The sequence below is a fragment of the Myxine glutinosa genome, chromosome 5 (genome assembly GCF_964187855.1).
Source record: "Myxine glutinosa chromosome 5, kmMyxGlut1.1, whole genome shotgun sequence".
Classification (NCBI taxonomy): domain Eukaryota; kingdom Metazoa; phylum Chordata; class Myxini; order Myxiniformes; family Myxinidae; genus Myxine; species Myxine glutinosa.
The window spans coordinates 189818826-189844448 of NC_136265.1; the positions used below are offsets into that span (position 1 = coordinate 189818826).

At 44.6% G+C, this 25623-nt stretch overlaps 1 protein-coding gene across 1 annotated transcript in view; it reads right to left on the bottom strand.

Moving 5' to 3' along the window:
• Nucleotides 1-5040: 5040 nt before the first annotated feature.
• LOC144892176 (uncharacterized) overlaps nt 5041-25623 on the bottom strand; it is a 77671-nt gene continuing 57088 nt past the window's right edge. Inside the window, exons 3-5 of the mRNA XM_078777439.1 lie at nt 10391-10650; nt 10173-10185; nt 5041-5878 (exon numbers count right to left, since the gene is read on the bottom strand). Coding sequence (XP_078633565.1) covers nt 5041-5878; nt 10173-10185; nt 10391-10650 — 1111 coding nt within the window. The remainder of the gene's footprint in view (nt 5879-10172; nt 10186-10390; nt 10651-25623) is intronic.

The following is a 25623-nucleotide window of genomic DNA, read 5'->3' on the forward strand; positions in this document are numbered from 1 at the left end:
TCCCCCCTTGCCCCTCCCCTTCAAATCTCCCCCCCAAACCATCCCTCCCAAATTCTCCCTCCTCCCACCTCCTTCTCAAAGCTGCCTCCTCCCCACTTCCTCTCCCTCCTATGTTATACCTCCACCTCCCCCAACCTTCTACTTTCCTCTGCCCCTCCTCAAACAAACTCTCACTGTGCCTCATTCCATCACCATCAAACCTTTCGTCCTCCTCATCCTTCCCTTTCTTGTAACTCTTCTGTGATCTCTGACACACTATCAACTGCTCTTCCTACATCCCCCTCTCACCCTTCATCTGACCCTACCCCTCCCCTCCCCTGTCCTGCACCCGATGCTCCCCCTCTCTCCTCACTAACGGTATGGACCTCAAACATCCGGGGCCTTCGCTCAAACCTGATTGATCTCTCCATTCAGGTTGCTTCTGAAAATCCAGACTTGATCTGCTTAACAGAAACTTTCCTCCTTCAAGATGTCTCTGATTCCTTAATATCTCTTCCTGGTTACTCCCTCCTCCGGTACGATAGACCTGATCCTCGTCCTGGTGGTGGGGTGGCTATCTTTATCAAAAACTCTCTTCCTCACTCTTTCTGCACTGCCCTCTCTCCATCCCACCCACAGGAGTACCTCTGGCTATGGCTTCCCACCTTTTGTTCATATGTGTTCTGTACCGTCCTCCAAACAGTGATGACTCCATTTACATTTCTCTGTCGGACAACATGGACCAACTTCTATCAACTCATCCAAACTCTCTCTTCCTCATATGTGGCGACTTCAACTGTCATCATGCCAACTGGCTGGGTGTGGGTTCATCTCTCAACAGCCATGGCACCTCAGCAAAGGACTTCTGCGACTAATTGGGACTGACACAATCTGTCAATTTCCCGACCCGGATCTCAGTCAATGGAGTATCTTCTCTTCTGGACTTGGTTATGACTAACTTCCCTGCAAATGTCTGCTGCTCTTCTTCTGCTCCAATCGGTTCTTCTGATCATGTGCTTGTTAAAGTGGACATCTCACTGGCCATTCTCAGAGAGCCTCCTCAGCGCCGACGAGTCTGGCATTTCACTCAGGCCAACTGGCACGGTCTGCAAGCAGCCATCAATCAACTGGACTGGTCTCCCATCTCTAATGCCTCTGACATCAATTCTTCCTGGGAATTCTTCCAAAGCAAACTGCTCTCTCTCATGCACAGATTTATCCCACCTCGTCTTCAGTTGTCTTACCCTTCCTCCCGTCCATGGTACACTGAATCTTGTGGTGAGGCAGTTGCCCTGAAACAACTTGCCTTTGCGTCTTGGAAGGCAAATCCAACTGAAGGCAATCTCAGTTCCTTCCACCAAGCTCAAAACAAGTGTGTTTCTACCCTCAGGAGTGCCAGGAAGCACTATCTCTCCACACTCAAGATTGAACTCTCAAACCTGTCTCCTTCCTCCAAATCCTGGTGGCGTCTGGTCAAATCCGTTTCTGGTGTTTGCTCCCCCTCCATCCCCTCCCTTACCTCAAATGACTACACAGTTGACACCGCACGTGACAAAGCCGAATGCCTCAACTCTGTGTTTGCCTCAAAATCTTGTGTCCCAAACCCATCTCTCTCTGTTCCCACCTTTCCCAGTCGAACCCAACTGCTCCTGGACTCTGTGTCCTTCTCTCCTGACAGGGTGGAGAAGTTTTTATCAAACCTCAACTCTGATTCTGCAACTGGACCAGATGGCATCAGCCTTCGATACGGTCTGGCACCCAGCTCTGCTCACCAAACTCACCTCCTATGGTATTCAGGGAAATCTCCACTCATGGCTTGCGGATTTCCTCTCTGGTCATAGGCAACGTGTGGCCCTGAATGGATTTCTCTCATCTTCCCTTCCTGTTCTGGCTGGAGTTCCCCAAGGTAGTGTTCTGGGCCCTGTGCTATTTCTGGTCTTCATCAATGACCTCTCCGACTCTCTGGAAAATCCTCTCTATCTCTTTGCTGATGACTCCACTACCTGCCGCTCCATTCCTCATCCCTCAGATCGGCAGTCTGCAGCCTCCTCACTCTCTGCAGACCTGGACAAAATCACAGACTGGTCAAACAAGTGGAACATGTCTTTCAATCCTGACAAATCTCACACTCTTACAATGTCTCTCCGAAAGGACAGACTGGACAACCCTCCCATCTACTTTCTCAACAATCCTCTCCAAGAAGTTCTGTCGCTCAAGCTTTTGGGTCTCACTATCTGCCATGATCTTTCTTGGGAAAACCACATTTCAAAGCTGGCCTCCAAAGCCAGTCGCCGACTGGGCATCCTCCGTTGTGCGAAGTCCTTCCTTGGCACACCTGAGCTCCTCACCACTTACAAGGCTTTCATCCGCAGCTCAATAAAATACTGTTCCCCCCTCTGGGCTGGTGCTCCTGCCTCACACCTTGCTCGGCTTCACGCTGTTGAGGCCAAAGCTTTCAGAATCATTGGAATCTCCTGCGATGTATTCAACTCCGAGGGCCTTTCACTCACTCACCGCAGGCAGGTTGGTGGTCTTTCTGTCTTCTACCGACTCCTCTCCGGCCTTGCTCCCCCAGCTCTCTCTGTGCTCTGTCCCCCCAATATTCCTTCAGGTCGCACAAGATCTGCCTGCAACCCTCTTATGGTTAAACTGCCAAAGTCTAGGCTCTCTGCTCACCTTCACTCTTTCATTCCTCTTTTCTCCTGCCTATGGAACAAACTCCCACACTCTCTTCAATCCCACTCCTCCCTCCGGGTCTTTAAAACAGCTGTTCACCACCATCTCTTATCTTCCCCCATCGAAAACCTTGATCTTTTCTACCCCCGGTAATTCACCCCAGAGTCCTTGCAGTGTTCATATGTTTTATTCGTCTCCCACCTCCCCCCAAGTCCTCCCGATGTCCCTGCTCTCAAATGTTGTGTTTGTGTCCTTCCCCCTCTCTCCCCATCTTGTCTGCTGCTCCCCTTGTTTTTTGTGTTTTGTGTGTCGGTTTGTCTTTTTGTGCGATTAATGTTAGCTCTTTCACGAGCCTCGATCTTGTATACAAAAAAAAAACCAAAAAAAAAAAACAGGATTGTGGAATTTCTTGGTTTCATGCTTTAGCATTCGCCGTTTCTGCATTGTCTGTTTGCTTCTGGCCTCTCACTCGTGCATAGCACGGGTACCTCACCAGTAATAATAATGTAGTTTTTCAAATATCATTTTTGTTGATTTTGTGAGTTCATTTTGAGAGGAATTGTGGAAAATTAAAATAAAGAAATTCCATATCGACCGACTCTTTTATTTTCAATCATAAATACAACAGGGGGGTTACGACTTCCTTTCATACACACTTTGCATACATTGCTTTGCATTAATGTTTGTACTTTAAATAACTTGTACATAATGTGCATAAGGCCAGATTTAAAAAAAGAGTTGGTGATCGTCCTTTTTTCTCAAAAGTTCGGGTAGGGAGGGAGGTTTTTTTTTTTTTTTTTTCTTTTTTTTTCTACTTTCCATTGAGTTTTGTTGACATGGAAAAATATGAAATAAAGACTCCTTTCTCCTCAAAATGATTTAATTTCTTCATTCATCTCACAGATTTACAGACATTGCCCAAATCTCTATGAAACACAGTGTTTGTGTGATTTTGGATGACTAGGGCATGCCCGTACTATATATATATCTAAAAGTATATCCCCCCCCTCTATTTACATGCAATGGTTTGGTCCAAAGCGAACGGCTTGCGAGTACGGTGACAATCCCCCCCCCCCTCTATTTACATGAAATGGTTTGGTCCAAAGCGAACGGCTTGCGAGTACGGTGACAATCCCCCCCCCCCTCTATTTACATGAAATGGTTTGGTCCAAAGCGAACGGTTTGCGAGTACGGTGACAATCCCCCCCCCCCCTCTATTTACATGAAATGGTTTGGTCCAAAGCTAACGGCTTGCGGAGTTTGGTAAAGAAATCGCCATCGCGTGCACAAACGCGCAGGAAAGCGAATAAATCGCAAATTAGTTTTAATTAGTTTTAAAACATAGTTTAACGCCAACATAGCGCCAACATAGTTTGCCGACGGGAAATAAATGAATACGCTCTCAAATGTGCCGTCCGAGGCAGAGTCTGTTCGCCACGTTCGGCACACGTGATAGCTCGCTGCTCTCTGATTGGTTGAATCGTTTTTTGGACATAGCTCGGTAACTACTTCTCCGATTAATATGAAACCTTGAAAAGGCACATCCTCGGGTCCCCAGCAATATACCTGGCAAGTTTAAAGTATATCGGACCGGTAGTTGTCGAGAAACAGCGGTCACAGACAAACATACATACATACATACATACATACATACATACATACAAACATACACACAGAGATTACTGGAATTATAGATAGATGTTGAACGTCCTAGCTGAGCTTGGTAGTGAAAGGGCAAGACACCTGTACATGCATATCCACCATGACATCGGAAAAACAGATAAACACCATGCCCTTGGCACCTTGAAACTATCGAGCATGTTGAACAAGATTTCTGCCACGCTTTGGTACTGGCTTTGCAGTACAAATGTTACAATGAGGGTATTGCCCTGCCTTTTCGACCAAATTCTCCTCAGTACCACAGTGGATGCAGAGCATTTCAAAGCCAGCAGAGTCGTACGCTAGTTATATAGGGGAAGCACAGTTCAGATTGGCACGAACATAAAGATCAGCGAGTCTGGTATCCTGTTCAGGATCGTCATCACCATTGTTGTCGATCTCCGTGAACACACTTCCACAGCTGTAGAGAATGGTGTCCATAGCAGCACGAATCAATAGATTTCAGCGGGAAAAATCTCACACAATAGCCGCCATGAATGGCTAACGTAAAATGGGTGAAGTTGCCCGAGGCACTTGCGACGCTCTGCGCAGCATGCACTGCGCAGCACGCACTGCGCAGGCGGTGCAGAACGGCGCCAAATTTGACTGTGAAAAGATCGTTTTTTAATGATTTTTTCAAAATAAAAAATAAAAAAAAGTTTCGGGTCGGGTGTGTTTCGTAGGGTCGGGCGGGGACGATCACCAACTCTTTTTTCTTAATCTGGCCTAATCCCATGGGAATAATGCGATTCCCTGATAATTTGTAGGAGCTGTTTGGGAATAAGTTAACTCTTGATCAGAGCAATGGAGCTCGTACAGATTTTGACAAGACAAGGGACAGGAACAGCCCAGCTGGTTTTGGTACAGCCACAGTTTAGTGAGTTGTGTTAGTTTATCAAACACTCCACGAGGAAGAGACTTCAGCTGGTTTTGCTCCAGATCCAGACGTGTGAGTTGTGTTAGTTTATCAAACACTCCACTAGGAAGAGACTTCAGCTGGTTATAGTCCAGATCCAGACGTGTGACTTGTGTTAGTTTATCAAACACTCCACTAGGAAGAGACTTCAGCTGGTTTTGCTCCAGTTCCAGATGTGTGAGTTGTGTTAGTTTATCAAACACTCCACTAGGAAGAGACTTCAGCTGGTTTTGCTCCAGATCCAGACGTGTGACTTGTGTTAGTTTATCAAACACTCCACTAGGAAGAGACGGAAGCTGGTTTTGGTCCAGATCCAGACGTGTGAGTTGTGTTAGTTTATGAAACACTCCACTAGGAAGAGACGGAAGCTGGTTTTGGTCCAGATCCAGACGTGTGAGTTGTGTTAGTTTATCAAACACTCCACGAGGAAGAGACTTCAGCTGGTTATAGTCCAGATCCAGACGTGTGAGTTGTGTTAGTTTATCAAACACTCCACTAGGAAGAGACTTCAGCTGGTTATAGTCCAGTTCCAGACGTGTGAGTTGTGTTAGTTTATCAAACACTCCACTAGGAAGAGACGGAAGCTGGTTTTGGTCCAGATCCAGGATTGTTAGTTTGGTAACCTCAAAATTTAACAGCAAAATATATCTGAAGTACATCCGGTAATGACATTAAATTATTTACTCTCAGTGATTATTTGTTTTTATATTTGGAGATTATTTGGCTTTTGTAGTTTTCAAGGATTTTGATAATCTTGCTATAATTCACCAAATATCTATCTGTCCGTCTGATCCCAGGTACCGCAAAAACGGCTGAACCGATCGCAACGATATTTTGGGGGGGTAATCCTGGGACACCCTGGAGTAAAATAGGCTGTATTGTTTTCCAATTTTCCAATTTTCCAGTTTTTCCAAACACGATGGAAAAATATTTACCGATATGAAGTGATGTGGCTTTTTTTGAAATTCTTCAAATACTGCTTAGATTTTGATGAGAATTATGAACCTGCCGCGAATGTGGAAGTGGACAGATGACGGCAATGTGCGGGTTTGATAATATCCAAACACAACCGTCATTTAAAACAGTATTTTGTTAAAGTATCAATTGATGATTGGAATTGAGTGAAAACAATTACGATTTTGAATTCGTAATTGTATTCACCCACCCGTACGGAACTTCACATCAGGATTTATACATTTGTTTATGTCACGAATGTTGTTAAAAGTTTATTTTTTATATTAATGCTATTTAATTTGTGATTGGAGTTATGTTGTTTGGAATGAAAAAAGAGATATCGAGTCCAAGTGAATGAGGACATGCCGTGATGGTTTCTACTTTCTAAACGTGAAACTTGCGGATCGCCATATGCAGATTCGCCACGGACGGCAATGAATAAAAGAGCGCGCACAGCTGTAAGGACGAAGGACGGGAACAGTGGTGAGTTTGAGGTGAAGGTGGGAGTGCATCAGGGGTCGGTACTAAGTCCACTACTATTTGTAGCTGTGATGGATGTGCTGGCTCTGAACGTAAAGGAGGGTTTACTGTGGGAGTTGTTGTATGCAGATGATCTGGTGTTGATTGCAGAAAGTATGGATGGACTGAAGGAGAAGATGAACAAGTGGAAGTAATATATGGAGACAAAAGGTCTGAAGGTGAATATCGGAAAATCGAAGGTGATGGCAAGTGGTAAAGCATGTGGTCAGGTGGAAAGAACTGTGAAGTGGCCGTGTGCTGTGTGCAGGAAGGGTGTCGGAGTGAATTCCATTCAATGTACAATGTGCGCTGAGTGGGTTCATCAAAAATGTAGTAGTTTGAGAGGGTCATTAACCAGTGTGGCAGCTACATTCAAGTGTTCGGTGTGCAAAGAGGGAGCTGCAGATGGAGGAAATGTTGAGTTGGATGTTGGAGACGGCGTGAAGCTGGAAGGTGTGAAAACATTTTGTTACCTAGGAGACATGCTAAATGGAGAAGGTGGATCAGACTCGGCAACGGTTGCTGGAGTGAGGTGTGCATGGAAGAAGTTTCGGGAACTGACTGGCATGCTGATGAGGAGGGTAGTGTCGTTGAAGCTGAAGGGAAAGGTGTATGCTGCACGTGTGAGAAGTGTTATGATTTATGGGAGCGAGACATGGGTAATGAACGTAGAGCAGCAACGAAGGCTGGAAAGGGTGGAAATGCAAATGGTTCGGTGGATGTGTGGAGTATCGTTGAGAGAGAGGAAGACAAATGATGAATTGCGTAAGATGATGGGAATAGAGCCTGTGATTGATGCTGTGAAGAGGAACAGGTTGAGATGGTTTGGTCATGTGTTGAGGAAGGATGAAAGTGACTGGTTGAGAAGAGTGATGGAAATGAAAGTAGAAGGAAGTAGAGGACGGGGAAGACCGAGAAAGACTTGGCTGAAGATGGTGGAAGAAGAAATGCGGGCAAGGGGGTTAACAAGGAGAGATGCAGAAAATAGGGCAAGATGGAGAAGATTGTCATGGGGACCGCAAGGCTAACCCCCGCTCTAGCAGGGAAAATGGCCTTAAAATGCTTGTTGTTGTTGTTGTTTTGATTATTTGTTTATATACTGAAACGCAAAAGAAACTTACCACCTTTGAAACCTTTAAATATCAACAATAACACTGCGTGTAGTAAATGTGTGAACTTATTTGTGGACAATAGTGTCCTCACTGTCAGACAAAACGGTCACAGATGGTCACTTGAACCTTCAATGGTCACTTCATAGCACAGCTGTTGAACAGCCGTTTTGACTGTCAGTGATTAGCCAAGGGGTATGGGATGATTTTAATGATCTGCACGTGATGTCTTGATATTGGCTTTAAAAAGGCCAGTGCAAAATCGGCATTTCAATCAACATGCCACGATTGTCAAGGGATCAACGGCAGCGTGCCCTGGGCATGCTGCAAGGCGGACTGAGCTACTGTTAGGTGGCACGTCGCCTTGGCTGTTCACACCAGACGATATCGGCCCTGGTGGACAGAGACACCCTCCACAACTCTGCAGATGACAGACCTCGATCAGGGAGGCCAAGAGTCACCACTGCAAGGCAGGACAGGCAGATGGTCCGAAGTCACCTGCGGGATCGATTCCGTCCAGCATCCCGCGCTGCGGCAGAAACTCCGGGACGTGCAAACCCACGGATCTCCAATGATACTGCACGAAGACGACTGCATGACTATGGTCTGACTGCCAGAAGACCATACAGAGGCCCCGTGATGACGGCTGCCCATCGCCGCAACCGACAGAGATGGTGCCAGCAGCATCAGCGGTGGACCTTGGCGCAGTGGAACGAGGTCGCTTTCAGCGATGAGTCAAGGTTCTGTGTGGACAGTCCTGATGGGCGTGAGTGTGTCTGGAGAAGAACTGGCGAGCGATATGCCGATTGTTGCGTGCGTCCAGCCAACAGGTGGGGTGGCCCAAGTGTGATGGTGTGGGCCGTCATATCAGGCCGGTACAGGACGCCACTGGTGGTTGTGGATGGGAATCTTAATGCCCAGCGGTATGTGGATAACATCCTGCGACCTCATCTGCTGCCATTCCTGCTAGACCACCCAGAACTGAGAACCTTTCAGCATGACGACGCTCGTCCCCATGCTGCTCGCTTTATCACTGCATTTCTCCAAGGCGAGAACATCAACACCATGCAGTGGCCTGCGCTCTCCCCCGACCTGAATCCCATAGAGCACCTGTGGGATGAGCTTGGGAGACGCGTAGTTGGCAGGGCCAGGACACGAGCAGAGCTGCTTCAGACATTGAGGACTGAGTGGGACAGAATCCAGCAGCATTCCATCCAAAGACTGGTAGGCAGTATACGCTGACGATGCACTGCCTGTATCCAAAACAATGGTGGCCACACACGCTATTGAAAGGGGACTGACATTGCACCCTGTGCTGTTCTGTACTGTAGAACAAACTGATGAAATGGTGTATCTTGGTCAAAAACTTGACATGTCATCAATAAAATGCCAATATTTCAATTAGCAATTGTTGGTTTGTTTTATTCTGAACTGTTACAATTTAGGACTGTCCACACAGAACCTTGACTCATCGCTGAAAGCGACCTTGTTCCACTGCGCCAAGGTCCACCGCTGATGCTGCTGGCACCATCTCTGTCGGTTGCGGCGATGGGCTGCCGTCATCACGGGGCCTCTGTATGGTCTTCTGGCAGTCAGACCATAGTCATGCAGTCGTCTTCGTGCAGTATCATTGGAGATCCGTGGGTTTGCATGCCCCGGAGTTTCTGCCGCAGTGTGGGATGCTGGACGGAATCGATCCCGCAGGTGACTTCGGACCATCTGCCTGTCCTGCCTTGCAGTGGTGACTCTTGGCCTCCCTGATCGAGGTCTGTCATCTGCAGAGTTGTGGAGGGTGTCTCTGTCCACCAGGGCCGATATTGTCTGGTGTGAACAGCCAAGGCGACGTGCCACCTCACGGTAGCTCAGTCCGCCTTGCAGCATGCCCAGGGCACGCTGCCGTTGATCCCTTGACAATCGTGGCATGTTGATTGAAATGCCCATTTTGCACTGGCCTTTTTAAAGCCAATATCAAGACATCACGTGCAGCTCATTAAAATCATCCCATACCCCTTGGCTAATCACTGACAGTCAAAACGGCTGTTCAACAGCTGTGCTATGAAGTGACCATTGAAGGTTCAAGTGACCATCCGTGACCGTTTTGTCTGACAGTAAGGACACTATTGTCCACAAATAAGTTCACACATTTACTACACGCAGTGTTATTGTTGATATTTAAAGGTTTCAAAGGTGGTAAGGGTCTTTTGCGTTTCAGTATATATTTGGGGATTATTTGGCTTTTGTAGTTGTTCTGATTTTGATAATAATAATAATGTTGTAGTTTGTCAAATATTGTTGTTGATTTTGTGAGTTTATTTTGAGAGGAATTGTGGAAAATTAAAAGAAAGAAATTCCATATCAACCGTTTATTTTTAACTATGAATACCACAGGGGGGGTGGGGAGAGGTGGGGGAGTTTCCTTTCATGCACACTTTGCATACATTGCTTTACATTAATGTTTATATTTTTAATAACTTGTACATAATGTGCATAATCCCTCTGGAATAATGAGACTCCATGATAGTTTGTAGGAGCTGTTTGGGAATAAGTTAACTCTTGATCAGAGCAATGGAGCTCGTACAGATTTTGACAAGAGAAGGGACAGGAAGAGACTTCAGCTGGTTGGTGCGCAGATTTAGATGTGTTAGTCTGGTAAGTTTATCAAACACTCCACTGGGTAAAGACTTCAGCTGGTTGTTGCGCAGAACCAGCGCTGTTAGTTTGGTTAGTTTATCAAACACTCGGTTAGGGAGAGATTGAAGCTTGTTTTGTTGCAGATTCAGATATGCGAGTTGTGTAAGTTCATCAAACACTCCACTAGGAAGAGACTGGAGCTTGTTGCTTTGCAGATACAGGATTGTAAGTTTGGTAAAATCAAAATCAAACTCCAAATTATATCTGAATTACATCCGGTAATTATATTAAATTATTTACTTTCAGTGATTATTTGTTTTTATATTTGGGGATTATTTGGCTTTTGTAGTTGTTCTGATTTTGATAATGATGATGTAGTAGTTTTTAAAATATTATTGTTGTTGATTTTGTATGTTTTGTGAATCCAGAGGCTCAGATAATAATCATTGCTGGGACAACTGCAGTCCCATTGGTTGTTATAAAGCCAGGTGTACTGCAGGCTGGTCATGTGACAAGGTCTGTTGTGCACCAAGTAGTGGTACCACCCATTTATTATCCTGAAATTTTACAGCTGGCCCATGAAATTCCTATGGCAGGACATGTGGGAATCAGGAAAATTCAGGTTAGGATCATGGCGCAATTTTATTGGCCGAAATTGCATCAGGACATCGTGGCGCACTGTTAGACCTGTCATACCTGTCAAATGATAGGGAAGCCACAGCCATCGATTAAACCAGCTCCCCTTATAACCATGCCTGTTTCTAATGAGCCAGGGTGCACATCATTTGCTTCACATGATGTTGATGTTGGGAATGCTCGACCAATTAAGCAACACCCATGTTGTCTAAATCCTGACAAGTTAGCTAAGGTTCACGAAGAGGTACTATATATGCGAGAGCATGACATCCTCAAACCCAGTCAGAGCAGCAGGAGTTCGCCCATTGTACTCATACCCAAACCCGATGGTTCCACAAGATTATATATGGACTATCGGGAGGTGAATGCGGTAACCCGCAGTCCCGCACCGATTTGGATCCCATCCTGGGAATGGAAGATTGCATAGACATGGTAAGTAAGGCTGCTTATGTTAGCAAAATAGCCTTGCTTAAAGGTTATGTGATGCACATGTGTATTAGCCCTGCTGCCTGTAAATGTCACAACGAGATGTGGCTGTTTGTTTACTGCACTGCATTATGCTGTGCTGAGACTAACAATTGTGTACCTGCCTTTGTAAAAGAAAACTTTGCTTGGGGTAAAATTTTCTTCTTTTAGAGGGGTGGGGTGGGAGGGAGGGGGTGTTACGGTCTGTGACTTCTTCTTCACCACTCACCCTCATCTTCCCCCCCCCCCCCCTTCCCCCTCCACCTCACCCCTGGGTTTGACTCGTTATGGTTGCGACCTCTTTTCCTCGCTGATGCTTCTTCTTCCTCCCCCTCCCCCACTGAGTTTGACTTATGTGGTTCAGCCCATGAGTGATTGGGTATGGGGCAGGAGAGAGACAGGAAGCTGATGCAGATGATGAGGGTGTGGCTGTTTTGAGGAGTGCTTTGGACTTTTGACTCAGAAAGCTGCAATGAGGGGATTTCCCAGGTAAGAGACTTCGTCGGCGAAGAAAAGACCGTAGTGAACACACATTCATGTTAAACGATTGGCCTTTAACACCTCCCCTTGCAGACATCAGTACAAACACACAAACAGACATTGTTTTTTACGTGGTAGATTGTTGCATGTCATCAGCTGTTCTACGTTGTATATCATGGAATGTTTAATCATATTAATGTAGCCCTCCGGTGGTCTCAGTTACCTGGTTTGAATCCAGGGAGTCGTCTCAATTTGACGATGAGGTCAACTGTCTTTGAAGACCTTTTTCCCCCTGCTGGATCTCCCATCCAAATTTCGTGCTGCTCTGCAGATTGGGGACACCAAATCGGTTTATAGAGAGACAGAGGGAATCACGAGAGAGAAATACCATGCGGTGTCTGGCGAGACACCACTGCAGGATGGCCAAGATCCGGTCCCGGCTGCTCTGTCAGTTAATGTGCTGCTGTGTCCCATTGATCTGGCCTTGAAAGGAGTTTTTTTTTTTTGTTTTGTTTTGTTTTGTATACAAGATCGATGCTCGTGAAAGAGCGAACATTAATCACACAGAAAGACAAACCGACACATAAAACATATAACATAGGGAGCGGTAGACAAGATGGGGAGAGAGGGGGAAGGACACAAACACAACATTTGAGAGCAGGGACCGAGAGACATGGAGACATCGAGAGATCTGAGAGAGGGCGAGGGCTTTGGGGGGGGGGGGGCGTGGGAAGGGGGCAGTGGGAGAGGTATAAAACATATGGACACTGCCAGGACTTCCAGGAAAGAAGTTGGAATTTCAAACAAGGTGGATCTGGGGTGAATTAGCGGGGGTAGAAAAGATCAAGGTTTTGGATGGGGGAAGATAAGAGATGGTGGTGAACAGCTGTTTTAAAGACCTGGAGGGAGGAGTGGGATTGAAGGGAGTGAGGGAGTTTGTTCCAGAGGCGGGAGAAAAGAGGAATGAAAGAGTGAAGGTGAGCGGAGAGCCGAGATTTCGGCAGTTTAACCATCAGAGGGTTGCTGGCAGATCTTGTGCGACCTGTAGGAATATTTGGGGGACAGAGCACAGAGAGAGCTGGGGGTGCAAGGCCGGAGAGGAGTCGGTAGAAGACAGAAAGACCACCTACCTGCCTGCGGTGAGTGAGTGAAAGGCCCTCAGAGATAGCTTCATCGCGGGAGATTCCAATAATTCTGAAAGCTTTGGTTTCAACAGCGTGAAGCCGAGCTAGGTGTGAGGCAGGAGCACCGGCCCATAGGGGAGAACAGTATTCCATTGAGCTGCGGATGAAAGCCTTGTATGTGGTGAGGAGCTCAGGTGTGCCGAGGAAGGACTTCGCACGACGGAGGATGCCCAGTCGGCGAATGGCTTTGGAGGCCAGCTTGGAAATGTGGTTTTCCCAAGAAAGATCATGGCAGATAGTGAGACCCAAAATCTTGAGCGACAGAACTTCTTGGAGAGGATTGTTGAGAAAGTAGATGGGAGGGTTGTCCAGTCGATCTTTTCGGAGAGACATAGTAAGAGTGTGAGATTTGTCAGGATTGAAAGACATGTTCCACTTGTTTGACCAGTCTGTGATTTTGTCCAGGTCTTCAGAGAGTGAGGAGGCAGCAGACTGCCGATCTGAGGGAAGAGGAATGGAGCGGCAGAGAGTGGAGTCATCAGCAAAGAGATAGAGAGGATTTTCGAGAGAGTCAGAGAGATCATTGATGAAGACCAGAAAAAGCACGGGGCCCAGAACACTGCCTTGGGGAACTCCAGCCTGAACAGGAAGAGGAGATGAGAGAAACCCATTCAGGGCCACACGTTGACGACGACTAGAGAGCAAGTCCGCCAGCCATGCGTGGAGATTTCCATGGATACCAAAGGAGGAGAGTTTGGTGAGCAGAGCGGGGTGCCAGACCGTGTCGAAGGCACGTGATATGTCGAGGGAGACAGCTCTAATTTCCTGTTTGGCATTGAGGACCTCCATCCATTGTTGAGACAGCAGAAGCAGCATGTCCAGAGTAGAGTGACCTGGTCTGAAACCAAATTGATGATCAGAGATCAAGCCATTGGAGAAGAGGAAAGATTTCATATCAGAAGCAATGATGGATTCCATGACTTTGCTGATAATTGGGAGAAGGCTGATTGGTCTGTAGTTGCTAGGATCTGTTTTTGCACCTTTTTTGTGCAAAGCGGTGATGTTGGCTGATTTCCAAGCAGATGGCAGTTGACCTTGAGCAAAAGAGAGGGTGAAGAGAACAGAGAGAGGGTGAGATAGAGCAGCAGAGCAGGATTTTAGGACCCGTGGGCTGATGCCGTCGGGTCCAGTTGCAGAATCAGAGTCGAGGGTTGACAGAAACTTTTCCACCTTGTCAGGAGGAAAGGACACGGAGTCCAGGAGCAGCAGGGTACGACTGGGTATGGTGGGTACAGAGAGGGATGGGTTTGGGACACAAGATTTAGAGGCAAACACAGAGTTGAGGCATTCAGCTTTTTCACGTGCGGAGTCAGCTGTGTAGCCGTTTGAGGTAAGGGAGGGGATGGAGGGGGAACAAACACCAGAAACGGATTTGACCAGACGCCACCAGGATTTGGAAGAGGGAGACAGATAAGAGAGTTCGGTCTTGAGAACGGAGAGATATTGTTTCCTGGCTCTCCTGAGGGTGGACACACACTTGTTTCGGGCTTTGTGAAAGGAAATGAGATTTCCTTCCGTTGGATTTGCTTTCCAGGAGACGAAGGCAAGTTGTTTCTGGGCAACAGCCTCACCACAAGATTCCGTGTACCATGGACGGGAGGATGGGTATGACAACTGAAGACGAGATGGGATAAATCTGTGCATGAGAGAGAGCAATTTACTTTGGAAGAATTCCCAGGATGAGTTGATGTCAGAGGTGGTAGAGATGGGAGACCAGTCCAGATGATTGATGGCTGCTTGAAGACCGTGCCAGTTGGCCTGAGTGAAATGCCAGACTCGTCGACGCTGAGCAGGCTCCCTGAGGATGGTCAGAGAGATGTCCACTTTAACAAGGACATGATCAGATGATCCGATCGGAGCAGAAGAAGAGCAGCAGACATTTTCAGGGAAGTTAGTCATAACCAAGTCCAGAAGAGAAGATGTTCCGTTGACTGAGATCCGGGTCGGGAAATTGACAGATTGTGTCAGTCCCAGTGAGTCGCAGAAGTCCTTTGCTGAGGAGCCATGGCTGGTGAGAGAGGTACCCACACCCAGCCAACTGGCATGATGACAGTTGAAATCACCACATATGAGGAAGAGAGAGTTGGGATGAGTAGATAGAAGTTGGTCCATATCATCAGACAGCGAGATGTAGATGGAGTCATCACTGTTTGGTGGACGGTACAACACACATATGAACAAGAGGTGGGAGCGAAGGGGAAGCCGTAGCCAGAGGTATTCCTGGGGGTGAGGTGGAGAGAGTGCAGTGCAGGGCGAGTGAGGAAGAGAGTTTTTGATAAAGATAGCAACCCCGCCTCCAGGACGAGGCTCAGGCCTATCATACCCTAGGAGGGAGTAGCCCGGGAGAGATACTATGGAATCAGAGACATCATAAAGGAGGAAAGTTTCTGTTAAGCAGATCACGTCTGGTTTGACAGAAGCAACCTGTATGGAGAGATCAGTTAAGTTTGAACGAAGGCCCCGGATGTTTGAGGTCCATACCGTTAATGAAGAGGAAGGGGGAGCATCAGATACAGAACAGGGGGGAGGAGGGGTAGGGTAAGATGTGGAAGAGGTGGAAGAGGTAGGGAGAGCTGTTGAAGGTGTGTCAGAGATTTCAGAATAGCTCGGAGAAAGGGAAGGATGGGGCGGACAAAAGGTTTGATGGTGATTGGGTGAGCCACAATGAGGTGTTATTTGAGGAGGGGGAAGAGCGAGGCAGAAGGTTGGGGGAGATGGAGGTGAGAGTTTGAAGGGGGAAGAAGCGGGGAGGACGCTTTGAGGAGGGGGAGTGAGAGGGGGGAAATTGAGAAGCAATGAGGGTGGGGAGATTTGAAGGGGAGGGGTGAGGGGGGAGTTTGGGAGGGAAGGGACAATGGGAGGGATTTGAAAGGGATGGGATATGGGGGAGATTTGGAGGGGAGGGGTGAGGCAGGAGTCTAGGAGGGGAGGGGCGAGGGGGCGTCTTGGCGGGGAGGGGTGAGGGGGTAGTTTAGGAGGGAGGGGGCAAGGGGGGAGATTTGAAAGGGATGGGTGATGGGGAAGATTTGGAGGGGAGGGGTGATGGGGAAGATTTGGAGGGGAGGGGTTATGGGGAAGATTTGGAGGGGAGGGGTGAGATTGGATTTTTGAAAGTGTACGATTTATGGGAAACGAACATTTATTGCAAAATGAGTTTCTTGTGACCTTCGAGTTAAAAATACGTTTAAGGACGCTGGATGGAGGATGGAGTGCAGGAGAGTTTAGGGAATGTAGAAAAAAGGCACTATAGGAGATGGATATTTTTTTTGGGATGAATTGATTTGGTGAGCAAGTCGAAAGCAGCCTTTTAAAGAAGAAGAAGAAAAAGGTGTTATAAAATATGACGGAATACATAACTTGAGGGGAAAGTGTAAACATTGAAGGTTAATGAGTGAAAACTATCTGGGGAAATGGGGGAGAAACACGTGGTCGAAGAACGAACGAACGAATAAGAATGAATAAACGAATGAGAACAGAGAAGGAAAACTTTTTTTTTTTTTTTTGAGTTGAGATTTACACAAGGAAGTAGGCTATGGGTGAAAAGCCTGGGAATACAGAGAACGAAAGTTATTGGATCACAAACGACGGACCACTGAGAGAAAAACAAAGCCTCAAGGTTGTACAGTGCACACTGTACAAGGCCTTGCTCGCGACACGGCAAACAGACGATCGATTTATGAAAGATAAACACCGAGAAACAACCACAGTTGCACACAATAACTTCACACACCGAAAGATAAATACAGTTTCGACAAAATACAATTGTGAACAGACTTAACTTCGAAAAACGTGGAGACCGTGTGGAGCTTCGAAAATCCCTGCCGCCGTCTCCAAGATCTCGCGAGATCTCTCCGATCTGGAGGGTATGGCTGTAGTATGGTTCGAGTGAACCAAGCGCACACCAGTTCGCACCAAGCTGATTCGGCTTCTCCTCTGGCTTCCGTCCACACTACACCATTTTATCCCCTTGGGCCCATATTTAATCAATGACATGCCATGCCCCTCCCCTCTCACTCAACATTGGCCCACGGTCTAGTCTGCGGACGGGGCAAACTCGTCTGTGACCCTTGAGCTGCCGTTGCCTCTGTTGGTGTTAACACCAAGTTTCAATTTCCCACCCATCAGGTGCTCATGGCCCATCGAACACTTCAAAAGAACATAGAGACAGATTTACAAATGTGAGAACATTAAAATTCGGGTCAAAATGGTTGAGATTTTTAGACACAGACACTGGGAGAGGGAGACAATTTCTAACCATTACATAAGTGATGCATTTCTAATATCATAAGTAATTAAGTCACGTTTACGTTATTGCATTTAATCCTGGATACATTTACACGATATTCTGCATTATTAACCCTCCAAGGCATTTCCACAACAATATATATATCGATATATATCAACTAAAGAAGCTATATCTGCACCAAAACCAGCTCCAGTCTCTCCCTCGTGGAGTGTTCGATAAACTAACCAGTCTCACATATCTGCATCTGGGGACAAACAAGCTCCAGTCTCTCCCTCATGGAGTGTTTGATAAACTAACCAGTCTCACATTACTGCAGCTGGGGACAAACAAGCTCCAGTCTCTCCCTCATGGAGTGTTTGATAAACTAACCAGTCTCACATATCTGAATCTGGAGACAAACAATCTCCAGTCTCTCCCTCATGGAGTGTTTGATAAACTAACCAGTCTCACATTACTGCATCTGGGGGCAAACAAGCTCCAGTCTCTCCCTCATGGAGTGTTTGATAAACTAACCAGTCTCACTACTTTGGTTCTGCAGACCAACCAGCTGAAATATGTTCCTGTCCCTTCTCATGACAAAGTGTGATTAACATTTTTTCCTTATTTTTGTGAAATAATTTAAACTAATAGGAAATGAATATTTAACTAATCAGTATTGCTTATAAAATTACTTTATTTGTTTATTAAATTTCAAAAAATCCTCATTAAAATAAACAGATACATATTTCAGCAACACGTATATGGTTGTTAACAATTCGTGTACTTTAACTTTATTACTTTATATTTTTATAAAACATGTTTATTTATAAATGCTATTTCATCATATCAGATTGTTTATTAAATTTACTTTAGTTCTTCACCAATCCCTACAATAACGTTTTATAAGTGAAACATGAGACAAGTGTGAAAGGTCATGGGATATACATAGAAGTAGAGAATGAAAATATAATGCTCAGAGTGACGTTCAAAGGATGAAAGGTGAAATAAAAGAATATTAATTGTTTTTGTCCAATAATATAATTTTTAGACTATAATTGAGTTTTGTAAATATATCAGTTTCATTTATATGGTAAATTAACACCACATTTCGGGAAACAATACCTTCACACATCTAATATAGAAAGAAGAAAGTTTGTGTGTTTGTTTATGCATTCAGATCCTGCAGGAACGAGTGCAACCAAACTTTGCACAGCCTCCTCTTTCAGCCAGAGGAAGGTCAAGGGCTGTTCGGATAAAAAGTAAAATTGAATTACTTTTTTTATGACATAGTTGGCCTTCAGGCCTCTGTCGGGTATTATGCTAATACACAGCCTGTGTTTTTTTATTTTTTTCCTGGGAGCAATCGAGTAATATGTTTTGTGAAGATCGTATGTTGAGGTTCTATCGAGTGATTTTTTTTCAGCAACACGTATTTAATTGTCAGTGTTTCACATGCACCTATTCTTAAAAAGATTGCTTTACACAGGTTTGTTATAAACACTTCCATGTTCAGACCTCGAGTGAGTATGTTCTTATACCCTGCCTGGGTTCTTCCCAGGAATGATCGAGCAATATGTTTTGTCATTGTCATGCAGGAAATATTTAAATACATGTTTCATTGAATTTCCTGGTCAACACCAGGTACTTCAGCTAGTTCTTAATAAAAAAGGAACTTTTGTTTGTATCCAAGCTATATAACCACAATGTATATTATGTATATTACATTTTCATTAAATTCTAAAGTATATTAAATTTAAATGTACTAGGGCATGCCCGTACTATATATATATCTAAAATTATATCCCCCCCCCTCTATTTACATGAAATGGTTTGGTCCAAAGCGAACGGCTTGCGAGTACGGTGACAATCCCCCCCCCCTCTATTTACATGAAATGGTTTGGTCCAAAGCGAACGGCTTGCGGAGTTTGGTAAAGAAATCGCCATCGCGTGCACAAACGCGCAGGAAAGCGAATGAATCGCAAATTAGTTTTAATTAGTTTTAAAACATAGTTTAACGGCAACATAGTTTTCCAACGTGAAATAAATGAATACGCTCTCAAATGTGCCGTCCGAGGCAGAGTCTGTTCGCCACGTTCGGCACACGTGATAGCTCGCTGCTCTCTGATTGGTTGAATCGTTTTTTGGACATAGCTCGGTAACTACTTCTCCGATTAATATGAAACCTTGAAAAGGCACATCCTCGGGTCCCCAGCAATATACCTGGCAAGTTTAAAGTATATCGGACCGGTAGTTGTCGAGAAACAGCGGTCACAGACAAACATACAAACATACACACAGAGATTAGTGGAATTATAGATAGATATACAATGTATATTAAATTTCTAAAGGGAACGACGTCAACACATAGTTTTCCAATGAACCGGTATTTGTTCATTTGTCCAACCAAAAAGGAACATTTCTTGTGTGTCGTATTACAACAGTCGGCTGGTCGATCACGGGGTTGGACACCGCTAATCACGTGGCTCGGGCTGTTGCAACGATCCGCCATTTTAGAGTAAATGGATTGACACCAGCTCCGTTGTGCTTTGCTTTTATTACTCTCTCTCAGAGCCCAGTGAAAGATGGCAACAAATACACACATACACACACACTCATACACATATACACTCATACACACACACACACACATACATGCACCCACACACACATACATGCACCCACACACACACACACACACACATACATATATACACAGACACGCACGGGCACACACACATACACACACAGACAGACAGACATACACACACAGACAGACATACAGACACACACACATGCATACACACACACACACACACACACACACACACACACACACACACACTTGCCTTTTCTTTTAACTACTGTAAGAATCTCATTCCAAATCCCTCTCGAACGTCCCTCATAACTACAAGTCAAACCACATCAAAATGTTTGTATTGTTGCACCGTACGCAGTCTATGATAGGACATCCGATCCTCCCTATCAGTACAATTACCACAACAAAAGAAATGCCCAAAAATTCACCATTTTATCAAATGCACTTACAATGATGCAGTCCACGTGTAGTTTTCCTTGCTTGTACTCCAAGATGGCGGACAGCAAATGTGATGACGTCAATTGCACATGCACCCTCTATTGAAATGTGAGTTATCAAAACAACATCCTGTTTGTTATTTACACACAAGTTTGTTATTTAAATTCTCGCTTACCTGCCCAGTGAGGATCAGGATGTCACCAGCTTTTTAGAAGGGGGTTCAAATTCTAAACTGAGGCTGTGCTGCAGGTTGGAGACATATTGCCGACAAGATGGTGGAAATAACCACGTAGTGGAGAGAAGGCCCCGAGAGCACAATGTGTATGCCTTGCTCGCAGATTTCGCCGGTAATCAGATGTATTCTCCTGTTTTTCACTGTCAAAGTTCTCAAGTATTATTTTATCCTTTTACGACACTGAAATATTTTTCTGAAGATTCATTTATAAGGAGAAAATGGAGATTTTATTCATCAGGCTTGGGAGCCACACACAAGTCCTTAAATAGCCACATGCGGCTCCGGAGTCACAGGTTGCTGACCTCCGGACAAGGAGAAGGTTACAAATTGTATTACTGGGTCACAGGTTGCTGACCTCCGGACGAGGAGAAGGTTACAAATTGTATTACTGGGTCACAGGTTGCTGACCTCCGGATGAGGAGAAGGTTACAAATTGTATTACTGGGTCACAGGTTTCTGACCTCCGGACGAGGAGAAGGTTACAAATTGTATTACTGGGTCACAGGTTGCTGACCTCTGGACGAGGAGAAGGTTACAAATTGTATTACTGGGTCACAGGTTGCTGACCTCCGGACTGGGAGAAGGTTACAAATTGTATTACTGGGTCACAGGTTGCTGACCTCTGGACGAGGAGAAGGTTACAAATTGTATTACTGGGTCACAGGTTGCTGACCTCCAGACCTCTTTTATCTAAATTTTTATGAGTATGCCTTAGAACATCTCTCAATAACTCATTATGCTTAATGCTTATTCTCATTAACCCATTTAAAACCACGGAAGTAATGCTTCCGAAATTGCCCACCCATAAAGTTTATTAGCATCAAAATACATAAGATATGATGAATCTTTTTCCTTATCATAATCTGGAAGATATTTATTATTTGCTTTAGCATACCTCTTACTATACACAAAGAATTAAGTTAAGCACCCCCCCCGTTTTTTTACAACCTCGCACATTACAAGTTTGTTGTCGTCAAAACAGTGTAATATACCCATGATATTGCTATATTTTCTGGAGAAGTGATATTATGGTCACATAAAAACATAACAATCATGCCGTTTTCAATATTTTATTCTGAATAATTTAAGGTGAAATTTTTTGGGAATTTTAGGCATATTTTCACCTCAATTTAAGTATGGAGCTATAGGTCCATCACGGACAGTGTGGATGACGTTTATGTTTTCTAACGTACAGTCATTGTTCTGAGAAGACCTCTAGCGATCTTTGCGTCAATAACGTGTGTAGGACCCACGTGATCGGATCACTGACTCGACCAATCACTTTTTTTCACTTTGATCACTCAATTTCATCAATGGATAATTGCTAATGTCATACCAATCATTATTTGATCTCACATACCTTAGAATATATGCCAATGTATACATATACACAAAGAATATATATTAGGGGGTGCTTACCTTAATTCGTTGTGTAGGGGTGCTTAACTTAATTCTTTGTGTATACATACTTGTGATATACCACCCCTCTTTGCTTTCTCAATCATCAATAACATATCAACATCAATGAACAAATCCAACGGCTGTTTTGTCATCTTCAACATATCAGACCAAGCTAAACCAGGTGCTGTGAAATAATTTACAGGATCGAGACCATATGATTCTTTATTATGGCAAACATCTCTGAATGTCTCGAATACATCAGCTAATAGTAATACATCCGTTTTTTCATTAAGATCATGATATTCACCCATATTAAATATGTTGAATTTATCCCATACTTCCTGTGTTCTTTTATACACTTCGACTTGTTAAGTTTATAATATAAATTTTCTTTTGATGGAAGTTTTGCATCATTAAACTTTTCAAATGAACTCATAAAATCATAAGGATAAATACCCTTCTTATTTAACAAGTTGATATCTTCAAAGTGACTTGAAAGAATCGGAAATGACCATGTTTGATACTAAAGAAGCTAGAGGACTTGTCATGAATTTATATGAATCAAGAAATCTAATATTTGTTCTGGGATTTGTATTTATATTTTTCTGAATGAAATGTAGTTTTGATCTGTCTTTGGAATCGCTGAAATATCACGGGGTGTTTTGCTGGGTTGTTTCATGAATAAATGGGTGTCATAATGTGAGTTGTTATGAAGGAGTACGGGTATAAATGATGGTGTTTTATAATTTAGACTCATGAGCTGCTCCTCTGAACTTTCCTGATATGTGGCAATGATCTCTGACCTTTTTATTTTCAATATTCTCTGAACATATATGACAAGTATTACTATTTTTATAATCTTCTTCTTCTTCATTAGGTAGCGACATTTCTTTATTTGTTTTATACATTATATTAACAAGTCTTACACAATCATCCTCAAGTCTCTTAACAAATTCCTCAGCTGCATCTTCTCCCCTGTAAAGTTCTAACTTGTTATACTCTTCACCAACCGATGATTTAACATAAAAACAAAATCCACAAGGAACATGTTTCTGATACTTTTTGATATCTTCAACTGATTCCAATATACAGACTTGGCATTTAATATGGAATATTTTTTTTGTGGGGGTGAACTTACTTTTCAAGATGACTTAGAACCAAAAGTTCATTGGAATTATGTTGAAATTATTCTAGATTTTGTTAATGTGACCTTTAAAAGAAACAAAAACCACATTTGACATTTCGCAGCAAATAAATTGATCCTTAAAAGTGATGTAAACTGATATCGAACTCAATTCACGGACAGTACTGTGTTAAACTTCTGTACGTTTTCCAGAAGTATCTCTTTATTTTGCACATTAGCCAAAAAAAAATTCAACAAAAACAAAAGCTAAATTATGACTGGGATTACGGACAGTAAAATTACAGTTCAGTACTTCGTGTAACCCTCACGAGCATTCAGGAGAGCACGTACACGTCGAGGCATGCTGTTCACGAGATTTGCCAAGGTTTGGACAGGAATCGCTTGCCATGCAGTGACAATAGTCTGCTGCAATTCACGCACAGAGGTAGGCTGCTGGTCCAAGTTGTCGATTTGACGCGTTAATTCTGCCCACAGGTTCTCTATCAGATTCATATCCGGGGACATGGCAGGCCACTCCATATGCTCTGCACCACGGTCAGCAAGAAAGTGTTGGATCATGTGAGCACGATGAGGCCGTGCATTGTCATCTTGGAAGACAACGTTTCCTCGAAATGCTGCACGAGCAAATGGAAGCAATGTTTCTTCCAGAATGACCCTGTACTTGAACTGGTTCAGGTTTCCATTCAGAACAACCAGGTCAGTTTTGCCCCCTGCATGGAAAGCAGCCCAAACGGTCACCCCACCACCTCCAGCTTGGACTCTTGGCACGATACAATCTTCGTTGTGGGCTTCATGCACTTGTCTGCGCACTCGGACGCGGCCATCTTGACGATAGACCAGAAATCTAGACTTGTCACTGAAGGTCACGTGATTCTAGTGTCCTGGCTGCCATTGACGGTGCTCTCTGGCCCACTGCAATCGGCGCTGGCTGTGTTGGCTGGTCAGGCGTTCTCAGGGGACGCCTGACACGATAACCTGCTTGAACCAGTCGTTGGTTGACTAGCCTTCTGGATACAGGCACATTTCTCAGTTGCTGCCACTCAGCCCTAAGCCGATTAACTGACTTGGTACGGCCATTGCAGACTAACCGGTGCAGCTGGCGATCATCTCTCCTTGTGGTTCTGCGTGGACGTCCTGGCCTCGGTATTGGAGTAGGGGCACCCCTCTGAGCATTTCGTTTCAGGATCTTTGACACCTGACTTTGAGTGATGCCATACTGCCGAGCAATAGCACGCTGTTTCATGCCAGAATTTTGTGAAGCCACCACTCCATGACAAACAGCATTGTCAAGTTGACGGACCATTTCCAGAGGAAGCGGCAATAACTTTTGTAGACGTGCAGCAGTTGTTTTCCACTAATACAGAACGCAACAACCCTTATATACCTGATTGTGAAGCCAATCGTCAAATGTACCTGTCCTTACATTTTGTCACGCCACCTGTGATATAATCCTGTTATTGACTTCTTGCTGCGAAAGACAATCAGTGACATGGTTCTTTCAACAAAGACATCACCGAAGGGTAAAAGAAACTCACCAGATTGATATACTGAGTTCAGAAAGTAAACCCAAGTCAAGAAAAAAAAAAAATTCCATATTAAATGCCAAGTCTGTATATAAATCAAACTTTGTAAAAATAAATAAATAAATAAATAAACTCTTACCTCCATTGATAGGAGGTTTGAATCCAGTTCATCAATTTGAAGGTTGAGTTCCATAAGGTAGTTTGACCCCAAGGGAGGCCAAAGTTATCCCACTCCAGCTCAGCACAGCAGTCCATTCTCAAGAGAAGCAGGAAGTTGTTTAAATTTATCCTGTGCTTCAACCCTTTATATAAGACTGGTGGGTGTGGTTTCCTTTTGAAATTCCCTGGGAAATTCCCAGCCTTGTGGGACAGAACATAACAGGAAATGATGTAATAGTGGGCGGGGCTTAGGAGGGGGTCAGATGAGATAATTAAGACAACAACAACAACAACAGGCATTTTAAAGGCCATTTTCCCTGCAAGAGCGGGGGTTAGCCTTGCGGTCCCCAAGACAATCATCTCCATTTTGCCCTATTTTCTGCATCTCCCCTTGTTAACCCCCTTGCCCGCATTTCTTCTTCCACCATCTTTAGCCAAATCTTTCTCGGTCTTCCCCGTCCTCTACTTCCTTCCACATTCATTTCCATCACTCTTCTCAACCAGTCACTTTCATCCTTCCTCAACACATGACCAAACCATCTCAAACTGTTTCTCTTCACAGCATCCATCACAGGCTCTATTCCCATTATCTTTTGCAATTCATCATTTGGCTTCCTCTCTCTCAACGATACTCCACACATCCACCGAACCATTCGCATTTCCACCCTTTCCAGCCTTCTTTGCTGCTCTACAT